The following is a 12,306-nucleotide window of genomic DNA, read 5'->3' as shown; positions in this document are numbered from 1 at the left end:
CCCAACTGGTGGACTTGGGAGATATTTCTCGGCAAATGGATTGAGGCAGCCACCCTTTCTGCTCCTTCATTCTCTGTTTGCCAGGATTGCAGGTCTTGTTCTCCCTCACTTAGCCTTTCACCTGAATATGCCTCATTTGGTTTCTCATCTGGGCCTCAAATCTCCGTCGAGTAGTAGGTCATTAGAGGGAGTGGTGCCTAGCAGATGGCCAGTTCTCCGAGACCATCTTTTTTGAACATTTGAGGGCTCCTGATCTCTTATTGCTGTCCTATTTCTGTGGCCCCCTGGAAAGAATTCTCTTTCTTAGCCCTTACATGTTCAGTTTCAGAAACCGCCCCCCAGGACAACTGCCAGACAGTGTGGGATCCAGACAGTTTCTATAACTGGTGTTTCTCACTGCAGAGTAAGACCTTTCATCTTTGGGTTAACCACTGTCCTAAAGGTTGAGCCTTTAAAAAAAAAAAAAAAATCTCTCCAGGATTCAAGGCCTGGGCCTCCTTCATTCCAACTGCTTAGAGTCGGCGTGGTATTTTAGCGGTTCATTCCAGGGATGAAGTTTATTCAAGCCAGATGCTCACTGAATGAATTGGAATAATCAGTTGGCTTAAAAGGAAGGGGAAGCATTTTGAATGACCCACCATGGTCATTAGTTGGTGAATCTCCAAATCAGAAAGGACTTTCTAGTAGTTCACACTTGCCAATAGACTATTTTATCAGCAGTTACTTAGAGAAAGTAATTGGTGGTAAGACACAGCTATGGCCAGTTTTTCTGGGTGGACTTAACTTGCGGAAATTGGAAACATAGAAATCCTTTAGATGTGCCCAGAAATATGGTCTCTGAGCCTCTGCTCCTCTTAAGATAACTAAGAGGGAAGCCTGCAGCATCAAGGTGTCTGTTTTTGAGGCTAAGTTTGTCTTCCCGGTTGCTGAGGAGGAGTGGACCCCAAGAAGCCTTAGAAGGAGAAGAGACTTTTAGGACAATTCCAAAGTTGTTTGCTGGCATTTGCAACTCCCTAATCTGTGTTTATGGGGCATTGAGTCTTTTCTTCTTGGAACCAGGCTCCCTCTTTACTCGGGCATCACCTCCTCGATCTCTTCCACAAACCCCTTCCATGCCTGCCTGGGTGTGTTTCTTTGGGCAGAAAGTTTGCCCTGGGCATTGTGGAAGTCATAAGGTTGGTTGCTCAATCATTTATTTGTGTTACAGTTCCCTTTAGATAGATGGGCCCCCCCGTGGGACAACCTGATCACCTTGTAACCTTCCCAGCGCTTAGAACAGTGCTTTTAACATAGTAAGCGCTTAATAAATGCCATTATTATTATTATTATGGGCCCATCTCTTACTTTGAAAGTAACACGTTTTCCAGGCAGAGAGGGTGATGTTTCTTTGAGAAATACCTGGTGGAGGACAAATTGGTAGAGTCAAGAGATATCTCTCTATGATACCTTTTGTCTCCCCACCTGACTCCCCTCCCTCACCTCCGGGTCAACAAATATAGCCCACTTTTCCTTCAAAACCTCCAAAAAAGCCACTTCCTCCAGGAGGCATTCCTGGGTTAATCATCATAGAATTAATTACTATTTAACTTCTGTTAAGCGCTTCCTATATGCCAAACACAGGGAGAGAAACAAATTAATAAAGTCATCCTACACGGGGCCCACAGGCTATGAAGGAGTGAAAGTAGATTGTTGTTTTTTATCGTCATTCAAAAGATGAAGAAATCTGAGGAGCAGCAGTCAGTTAAGTGACTTGCCTCAGGTCACACAGCAGGCCAGGGGTGGAGGTAGGGCCAGAATTGGGTGTCTCGTGATTCCCAGTCCTGGCTATTTGTCCTAGGTTCCGCTGCCTCCCACATGGGAAATAAACCCAGGAGAGGGATTACATCTCTGACTTATTTTGGATGTTCTCCAAGTGCTCGGCACAGTGCTCTGACCTCAGTAGGCACTCAGTGAATGCAGTTGACAACGATGAGAAGATGAGTGGGCTACTCAGAATGCCCGAATGCCGATTAATTTAGCATTCCTCTCAGGATAACCAATCCTGGAACTACCAAATATTTCATTTTCAGTATCAAGGAAGCCTGAAAAAATAAACCCACTGGAGTTCCTGATGGCAAAACTTCTTTAAAAGGTAGCCATCTCACCCAGTAAAATTCCCAGGTTAGGACTGGGTCTTTGCAGAAAGCTGTAGTTGCTTAATAAGTATTATTCATGATGATTCCCTATTGAAGATGTGGCAAAAGAGGAAATTTAGCCCTGCCTTCAGTGGGTGGTCCAGGGAGCCACTGCAGGGAGTTCAGGTATATGCCCTTTTCAAGTCCAGCAGTAGTGACTGTAAGCTTATTGTGGGCAGGGAACGTGGCTACTCACTCTGTTGAACTGTACTCTCCCAAGCGCTCAGCACAGTAAGCACTCTGTAAATATCATTGATTGATTGATAGTGAGACAGAGCCCCTAATTTGTGCCTCCTTTTTGAGTCCTCCAGGTGAGGCTCCTTCAGGGTGGGGATTGTGACTACTAACTCTTGTACTATACGTTCTCAAGCGCTTATTACAGTTCTGTGTACACAGTAAATGCTTAGTAAATACCATTGATTACTGATTGTTCGGGGCTTCTCTGTTCTTGGAATCTGGAAGATTTGAGGAAACTATTCAGTGAAAAATGTCTAAGCCTGTCCCCACCAAGCAGTAGTGCACCTAGGAACCAGTCATTTTCTTAAACATTTTTTAACGGGAACAAGAACATCATCACCAAACAAGTGTTAATGGAAGGAGCCCCCTAAAGAGAGACTGTGGAGCCTAGATCCCCTTCTTGCACTTGATGACTAGAATGGAGGACATTTTATCTCTGTTACCTCTGTATAGTTTCTTAATTGTTCGAGGAAAGACTAGCACAGCAACAAGAGTAATGAAGCCACCAGGTACAGCCAGTGACAGTTAGCTCTAATACCAGGAAAGAAGCCAGTTAACAAAAATCATAAATTGAGATGAAGAGCAGTAAGCATAGGTGACCCAGTTGAATCCAGCATGAAATTGCCCATGTGCCAAAGGCAAGAAAAGCCCTGGCATTATAGATTTTCTAAATGAGACTTCACTGGTGGCAGAAAAAGCTGTTCAGAGTACCTAGCCCACTCTGTTTTGGGCTCCCAGAGCAGTTTGGCTTTGTCTGATCAGAGGGGCGGGTGTCTGTGGAACGCACCTCAAAAGGAGGAGGAGGAGGAGGAGGAGGAGACGACATTTTCATGTAAATGAAATACAACTGCAAATTATAATGTCACCTTGTTAGAAATCCATTTGTTATTTAATTGGTTACCAAGGAAAAAAATGTCATACGGGAAGCGTGTATTTCAGAGAAAGTTAAGCCATGAGACATTTCAGGTGAGCCTGAATTCAGGGAAATTCTCTTACGGGGATCATAAAATATTGCCTTAATAAAAATATTCTAATGCTGTAAAGCTAGCCTTAAAAATGTCTGTCTTGTTATATGCCAAGGGTCCAGGAGAGATGAAACACGTCACCTTATTTGTCCTGAACAGTCTTTCCACTTCTGTCAGCTGGATGCCTCTGCCCTTTCCCTAGAGGTGGCTTCATTTCAGAGCTGAGGAGGAAGATGTTTCTCTACAGCGACTGAGCTTTCCCCGGACAACCGTAGCCTTCTCCGAGGGGCAGAAACGCTTCTGCCGTCTCTTCCATGTTGGGGCTTTTCATCTCTCTTTCATCCTTCTTCACATCTGTTGGTGTGGGTTGTGAGGTACCACGTACAGTGCCAACTGCCCGGCTGATGCCCGATCAGTGTAAAATTATAATGAGGGAGAGTATTGTGCTCCAAGGGCATTTCGGTTCCTCTTGCAGGAATGGTTGATCTCAGGTCCGTGTTCGTGTCGATTCTCAGTTTTGCTTTTCCCGGTTTCATTTCCTCCCCCTTCTCACTCCCCCATATGCAGTCTTGTGATGTTCAGGGATGAGAACTTGCACTTGGCAGTGTGATGCGACCTGTGTTTCTCGTCCTCCACAGGGGCAGTGATCGGGGATGGACAGTCCGCGGTAGCCAGTAACATTGCCAACACCACTTACAGACTCCAGTGGTGGGACTTCACCAAGTTTGACCTGCCGGAAATAAGCAATGGTAAGTCAGGGAAGGAATGTTTTGCCTTTTGGTTTTTTCTTGCCAGGGAATGGGGACCCGGAGAGGGAGACAACACTTGAAACGTTGTCCAGGCCTGGGCTCAGCAGCTAGGAAGTGGGCTCGATTACCTAGGCCCTTCTTCTCTGCCCCCCGGTTTCAGGCCAGGGAGCATCAAATCATTAGGAAGCTCAGTGGCCGGGCGGCTGCTACACACTTGCCTTTCCAGACTGAGCCCCTTCCCTCCTTTCCCCCTCATCCCTCTCTCCATCTCCCCCATCTTTCCTCCTTCCCTTCCCCACAGCACCTGTATATATGTATATATGTTTGTACATATTTATTACTCTATTTATCTTGTACATATCTATTCTATTTATCTTATTTTGTTAGTATGTTTGGTTTTGTTCTCTGTCTCCCCCTTCTAGACTGTGAGCCCGCTGCTGGGTAGGGACTGTCTCTATGTGTTGCCGACTGGTACTTCCCAGCGCTTAGTACAGTGCTCTGCACACAGTAAGTGCTCAATAAATATGATTGATTGATTGATTGCAAATGCCCATTGCAACACGGATTCATGGAAGTCCCAAAACAGTCCCCGCAGTCCACAGGGCATCCACACTCTTGAGGACCTGTCCCTTTCTCCCCTTCTCCCCTCCCTCCCCCACACCCACAAACTCCAGACTTGGAGGTGAGTTTAGACTCGCCTGGGTTTGGCTCGGATTAGGTCAGGTTTACCCCGGCTGGGTCCCAGACTTTTGGCTTGTGTGTGGCTTAAATATGCCCAAACCCTCGGCTTCCAGTTTTCACCTGGTTTTCTTGATATATGATTAGCAACAGAAGGCTGTACCATTTTGAAAGCTCTCTCTTAACCCAGGGAAGACTGGATACCCCAACAGCAGGAAATTCCCGGTCCGTCGGTGCTCAGGTGGGCTACTGGGAGCCACATCTGGCTCTGAGCATTTTCTTGCTTGCCTGGAGCTCCTCACAGGTAAAGAGCTGCCCGGAGCCAGAGCCACATGGCAGTCTTCACTGGAAAATAGTGTGAATACTCTAGAGCGGCAGGCAATAAGGGAGAAGCGTCTGCTCCCTTCCCACCACCCCCTCACTTCAATTGTGGGATATTCTAGTAAAGATTTCTGAGCCTGGCCAGCTCCGCTCATCTGTTCCTCTCTAAGGGCAGTTTGGTGGCTGATCCTCAAAAACCTTGCAAGATGCTATTGCTGTAGGCTTCCTGGCATCTTCGGATTGCTGGAGAGAACGTTCCCCGTCCGCTGTGTACCTCCTCCAAGTGGGTTGGGAATGAGTGACAAGGGAGAGCGTGAACTGGTCAAGTGAAATCTGTGTTGTTTGCTCTCGACCCTGATGACGTTCCTAAATAATGGGATGAATGTTACACTTATTCCCCCAACCCTTAGGTAGGTCAAGTGTCTCCTTGGGATTTCTGAGCCTGATCCTGGGAGAGTCCGGCGGAGACGGCAGCTCTCTCTCCTTGTCTCACTCTTTGGATTTTTGTCTCATCAATCTTTTTGCTTGTCTTCCCCAGTAAGCTGTAACCTTCCCAAGAGCAGACGTTGCAATTTATAGTCTTCTGCCTGTACCCACAAGCTCTCGATACAGTGCTGCGCATTCAGGCAGTCAGTAAATACTGTGGGTGCTGATGGCGATGAGCAGGAGTTCATTACAAATTAAGGTCCCTCTTCCCCAAAACCTGCCCTCCAGCCCACCATCTCACCTTTACCACCGCCGTCTAAACTCTGCTGGTCAAGCTTAAGGGATAATATGCATTCTGAGCTGGAAAGTTGAGGATGGAGTAACTGCCAAGTTGAGATGGTATTTGGTGGGCAGGGAATTGATGGAGGAGAAGGAATTGGGTATTTTGACATCTCCTTCTGCTGGGTGAAGAAAGTAAAAAGAGAGATTCAAACGGTTGCAAGTGCCGCAGAGGTGTTGGACACTAGGTCTTTAACCAGTCAAGTAAGTAAGGACATGCCTCCCTGGAGGCTAAGAAGCAGTATAAAGAGCATAGGCTAAGGAGTCAAGTTCTAATCCTGGCTCTGACCCTTAACTGCCATGTGACCTGGGGCAAGTCCCTTAACTTCTCTGGGCCTCAGTTTTCACATCAGTAAAACGGGAATTCAGTGCCTGTTCTTAAACTGTGAGCCCTATATGGGACAGTGATTGTGTCTGACCTGGTTACCTTTTATCTTCCCCAGCTCTTAATACAGTGTTCGGCACATAGTAAGCACTTAACGAATACCATGCTTCTTATTATGATTTATGTATTTCCAAAGGAGTCCTCCAACTGCCCCTGAGGATCCCTTTCCAAGAGGTCTGTATTTAGGGATGGAGAATGGCCTCTTCCCTAAAAGAGCAGGCAGCCGAGATTCATGACACCTACATTCTACTCCTAGTTTCGGTGCAGTGTGGCAACCTTCCCTCGACTCCACTTGCTCCCCATTGCCAAATGAGTCTGCCTGCCTTCCTCTTAGGCACAGGGAGAATTAATAAGGAACTGTCTGGAAAGCATTTGGAGTTCTATGACAGGCAGCATAACACTGTTAATTAATAAATACCATCATTAATTTGTATCTTGGTAGTGAAACTTTCCTGGAATTCCCCCAGCCATCTTAGAGTTATGGCCTTTGAATCCAAAGGAGGTGAGCTGAGATCTTAGAATGGGGCAAATAGTAAACCTGGCAAATTTATGCTACGAGGCAGCTTTCAGCATCTACTTCCCAACACGACAGAGGGGGGTACCCTTTTGGCAAAATAATGCCGCTAAAGGAGAGATGCCTAAAATTTCATGGGCTCAGAGGAAGCGCAGGGGTAACTTTTCTGCCAGTTGAAGCCCCCCGAGAGTGTCTCAATCTGATCTTAATAGATTGGCTTAGCATTTCACCTGATCATTCACTCAGCCTCATCTGGCCAGCCGGCGATGGATTGCAAATTGATCGCTGTACAAGTTGTTTGTTTATCATTTATGGGCCCCGATCGAGAGATGGAAACATCTGCTTCTCAAGACCTCCCCAACTTCCTGCCTTTCCCTCCTGAGGCATTTTCATCAGACGGTCATTAACAGTTGGCAGAGACTCCATTGCAGACCTTTGGATCACAGCTTCCTGCTGTTACCAGTCCCCTTCCCTGGGTCCCCCCAGATCTGCCCCTTGAAGCTCAGGAGCTTCAGCTACTCTTGTGAAAGATTGTTTCTTGACAACCCCAGGGACCCTTCCAGCTGCAACTGCTCAACTCCACCTTTTTTCCTCTCTCCACCACTCATATGTTACCCTAGGCTAAAGGGCAGGAAGGCAAAGGCTGCTGCTCTGAGTATAAAGACCAACATCTTATGAAGCTGGGCCTGAGAGATTTCGAGTGGTCTGAGCAGCTCCTCCTTCCGACTTGAGGCCCCATTGTGTGGGTCACTTCCCTTTCCACTTCACCTACCAAAATATTTTCGAGTCCTCAACCACGAAAGAATGTCTCATCTGGTGACCCAGGCTGTTATGACATTATGCCTTCTATACCAAGACTTCAGACTGAGGGATCTACACAATAGGATTTCAGTACTGGGAAGAGGAATACTTATAGGAATGAGACAACACAATGACCATTTACAAATGTGTCAAGAGCTCTTGTTTCCATACAAGAAAAGAAGAAACGGCAAGCCCAGAAAGGAAATCTCCAGCCAGTGCTTTGGAATGAAAGCTTCTCACTTCTCCCCGCTTCAATCCCCTCAATGTTTTTACTGATTACGCTGGCTCTTGTTCAGTCAGGAACCATGTCTAATTTCTACTTGAGTATTCTCTCCCAGTGCTTAGTACAGTGCTCTGCATACAGTAAGTACTTAATAACAACTGCTACTACTAACCGTAGACTAGAGTAGACCTTCTCTGATTCGTGCATAGGCCCTCTACTCCTGTTTCTGGGGCATTCCAAGTTGCATCAGGTGCTGGTGGGAAGAAGAGAGCTAGCCATTTCTGGGAGAGAAAATAATAATGGATTTATTAAGCACTTAACTATGTGCCACGCACTGTACATCTCCTTTATAGCCACGGCTTCCTGAAGCATTTTGAAATCTCTAGCAGACCATCCTCCTCACCCACCCACTACATCCTCTCTCCATTCTAGGCAAAACATTTCAGATGCTTGTTATTACAGTAATAATTATAGCAATAATCATTATTATTATGTAGCCCAGCCAGCCTGGTGTTCGGCTAGATCGCTGCTGGGCTGCCTTGAACTGTCCTTCACTGTCCTTCCAAGCTGATCAGGCCTGACCTCAGTTCAGCATTTGGATGCGGGCGGGGGGTGCCTGCCAAAGAAATATTGGGAATGTTTCTGCAGGCGAGCGTAATTGGATAGAAGTAAATCTGGATTGATGGTCCAGAGCAGCGTTTGGATCGGGGAGTGCATAAGGGGAGGTACAAACTGTGCATTCTGCCGAGTGAGACAAAGAATCACTTTCTACCTGACCTCAGGGAAATACATCTAGAACCAAGGCATGTCATGCATTTTTTACAGTTCCCCATATAAGCACTGTTGTATCTACTTAGCTCCTAGCACAGAGCTTGGCACGTAGTAAGCGCTGAGCAAATACACAATAATTGTTAACATATATATGCATATATTCACCATCTTTCGTAGAGGTCCCAACCAATGCAATCCTTCATTATCAATCAATCAGTCAGTCGTATTTATTGAGCGCTTACTTTGTGCAGAGCACTGTACTAAGCGCTGGGGAAGTACAAGTTGGCAGCATATAGAGACAGTCCCTACCCAACAGTGGGCTCACAGTCTAGAAGAAGCTCACAGTCTAGAAGATTTTGTAAAGCACCGCTCCTCATTGGATTGGAAGTAGGGAAGAAGAAACAAGAGTTTTATCCCCGTAAGCTCATTACGGGCAGGGAACGTGCCTGCTAATTCTGTTGTACTGTACTCTCCCAAGTGCTTAGTAGAGTGCTTTGCACATAGTAAGAGCTCAGTAAATACCACCGAATGATTACTTTCCTGGATGTAAGAAACCAGTATCCAGAAAGGAAAAGGTCACACCGTGGTGGAGCCGATTTTTAGAACCCAGGAATTCTCTGCCTTCTGCCCTGTGCTAAAATTCTCCTCAGTTTTTCACTCCAAGGACGTCTCCCCTTTTGGCCTTCCTGTGGTATTCTAACTAGGGTGTTGCTCCTGAATGACCAGTCATCTGCTGCATCCCTTCTCCGGGAAGACTTCTGCTGGATGGGAAAAGTGATCCTAGATGGATGTCTTATAAAAGATCTGTGATGAAAGCTCCTCTAGCCCAGCCAAGTCATTAGAGAAGCAGTGTGGCCTACTAGAAAGAGCACAGGCCTGGGAATCAGAGGACCTGGTTTCTAATCCTGGCTCTGCCATATGCCTACGTTACGATCCTGGGCAAGTCCCTTTACTTCTCTGGGCCTCAGTTTCCATCATGACATAATGGATAGAGCATGGGAGTGGGAGTCAGAAGGTCATAGGTTCATATCCTGGCACCCACCCCTGGTTGTGTTTTTGTCACGGGAAGCGCGGGCCTTGGTGGGGTGGTAGAGGGTTAATGGCTTACTTGGGAAAGGGCTGGGGTCCCTGCCTAAGGAGCAGACGGTCTCCGTGCTAACTAGATAAACCCAGCCACAGAGGCTGGAGCAGATGGCGGCAGCACCGAGGCCTAGTGGAGATGGGAATGACTATTTGGATGTCATTATTTTATTAGTTAGCAAACATAACGCTTCTTGTGGTCCCTCCTCGATTTTGTGCGTAATCGTGCTGTAGGTGTCAGAGCCTGGAGTTGGCTCAACAGCTTGATTAATTTGTTCTGGTGTCTTTTTTTCTTTTAATCCACTCTGTCATCTCTGGGGCTTCATTAGCAAGGCAAAAGGAAATGGAAGATGAAAGCCTAGTCTTGTCCCATGACAGTAACTTCCCCAGTCGAGCAAACTTCCCCCCAAAATTCTTTCATCATTGCCATATTCCATCTACAAGCCCTCTGGGCGCAGTTCACCACTGACCTGTCACGGGGCTTGATTTGTGGTTTCTAGAAATGATCTCCAGGAGCCCAGCAAAGGCCGACGGAGTTCCGACCGACCCCATGAGATCCCTCGGGGAAATCCCGACAGCCGTCATCACAGAATCAGCCCCTCTGAGTTGAGAAAGAAGAGCCTCTTGGCAATTATGTCCTTGTGAAGCAGATCTAAAGGGAACAAATCCAGAGCCCCATCTTCGTATACTGCTCAGCCTTGTGTCTCTGATGTAGGGAGTCCTGTTCCAGGCTCACATCGCAGGGGGAAAGCTACTTCCGCTTGGCAGGGAACCTCGCTACAGGCTCCTCTGAAAGGGTCTCTCAGTAAGCAGCAAATTAAAGTTGAGACAAGGCGCGTGCAAGTGCCATCTCTGAAGTGCCGACGTGTCGTTAGGCTCCGGGGCTTGTCAACCCACTGCCGGAAGGCTAATGCCTTCCAGCCTAGTGTTGGGGTGGCGGGTAAGAGATAGAAATGGAACCCTGACCTTCTGCTTCATCTCGATTCAGTTCCTTCTAGCTAAAGCTAATCCCTCTTCAGTGAACGGGATTGAGTAGTAACTTCCGTGTAGCCTACTTACCTGGTTGGAAAGATGAAGACCTGACTTTTTCCATGGTATTAAGATACGTTAATGGCCGAGTTGTGGTTCATAGCAGCAGGGCCACTCCCTGAGTTAATTCTTCTCAGCCTCAGAGTAAACAATAATCATAATAATTGTGGCAATAATAATAGTGATGATGGTGGCATTTGATAAGCAAGTCACTTCACTTCTCTGGGCCTCAGTTACCTCATCTGTAAAATGGGGGTGAAGACTGTGAGCCCCCCATGGGATAACCTGATCACCTTGTAACCTCCCCAGCGCTTAAAACAGTGCTTTGCACTTAGTGAGCGCTTAATAAATGTCATTATTATTATTATTTAACGCTATGTCCCAAGCCCTGTTCTAAGCGCTGGGGCAGATAAAAAGGTCATCAGGTCGTCCCACGTGAGGCTCACAGTCTTAATCCCCATTTTACAGATGAGGTAACGGAGGCCCAGAGAAGTCAAGTGACTTGCCCAAAGTCACACAGCTAATCAGTAGCGGAGCCGGGATTAGAACACACGACCTCCGACTCCCAAGTCCGTGCTCTTTCCACTAAGCCATGATATTAAGGTCCAAGATCATCAGGTTAGATCCAGTCCCTGTCCTTCTATGGGTTCACAGTCTGAGGGCTAGGAAGGAGAACAAGTATTTTATCCCCATTTTACAGAGGAGAAAACAGGCATAGAGAAGCTGAGGGACTTGCCCAAGGTCCACACAGCAGGCAAGTGGCAAAGGCGGGGATAGAACCCAGGTCCTCTTGACACCCGGGCTTATGATCTTTCCACTAGGCCACACTGCTCGCACGCTCATGTCTTTCACCTCACCGACCAACTTCACTTTTGGACAGTGATCACTGTTCCGTGGAACTCCCCAGATGGTTACAGCTCTCCTCTTGGCGACTTTGAGAGAGTAACTGCGCAAGAACATCTTTCCCTGTACCTTAACCCTGGGACTTGGGGTGGATGTTAAGGAGATTTGGGAACGCTCTGATGTTTCCTGGAAGGACTTAGCCCCTGTGATCCATGTGGAAACGAGTTTCACTTTCTCTTCCAACGCCTGTCATCCTCCTTTCATGTCCCTTGCAGCCTCCGTGAATGTCCTGGTACAGAACTGCAAGATCTACAATGATGCCAGCTGTGACATATCTGCCGATGGCCAGCTCCTGGCGGCTTTCATCCCCAGCAGTCAGCGGGGCTTTCCCGACGAGGGCATTCTGGCGGTATATTCCTTGGCACCCCACAACTTGGGGGAGATGCTCTACACCAAGCGCTTCGGTAAGGGAGACATGCCTACCAACTCTGTTGTATTGTACTCTCCCAAGCACGCTGCACACAGGAAGCGCTCAATAAATGCTATCGGTTGATTGACCGGGAGATGGGTGAATGTAGGGGGCATCAGGGAATGGGTTCTTTGGGCGCTCCCCTGGAAGAGGGCGGCCTCGGTCCGGGGAAATCAAGAAGCCGTCATCAACCCTGGCATTAATGGGCAGAAACTCGAGTTGCGGGAATCCTGGTTGGTATTTTAGAGCACGAAAGGAGTGTGTTCAGGGCCTCAGCTACCGGGGGATCTACTTACCGCCGG

At 47.3% G+C, this 12,306-nt stretch overlaps 1 protein-coding gene across 7 annotated transcripts in view; it reads left to right on the top strand.

Annotated features, from left to right (window-relative positions):
* The window catches only part of AMBRA1 (autophagy and beclin 1 regulator 1), a 182,685-nt gene that overhangs the window by 136,903 nt on the left and 33,476 nt on the right, over nt 1-12,306 (top strand). For all 7 annotated transcript variants that reach the window (XM_038764132.1, XM_038764137.1, XM_038764136.1 and 4 more), the window contains 2 exons: nt 4,015-4,125; nt 11,811-11,999. In XM_038764132.1, coding sequence (XP_038620060.1) covers nt 4,015-4,125; nt 11,811-11,999 — 300 coding nt within the window. The remainder of the gene's footprint in view (nt 1-4,014; nt 4,126-11,810; nt 12,000-12,306) is intronic.

This window comes from Tachyglossus aculeatus, chromosome 22 (genome assembly GCF_015852505.1).
Source record: "Tachyglossus aculeatus isolate mTacAcu1 chromosome 22, mTacAcu1.pri, whole genome shotgun sequence".
Classification (NCBI taxonomy): domain Eukaryota; kingdom Metazoa; phylum Chordata; class Mammalia; order Monotremata; family Tachyglossidae; genus Tachyglossus; species Tachyglossus aculeatus.
This window is presented reverse-complemented; position numbering and strand designations above follow the sequence as displayed.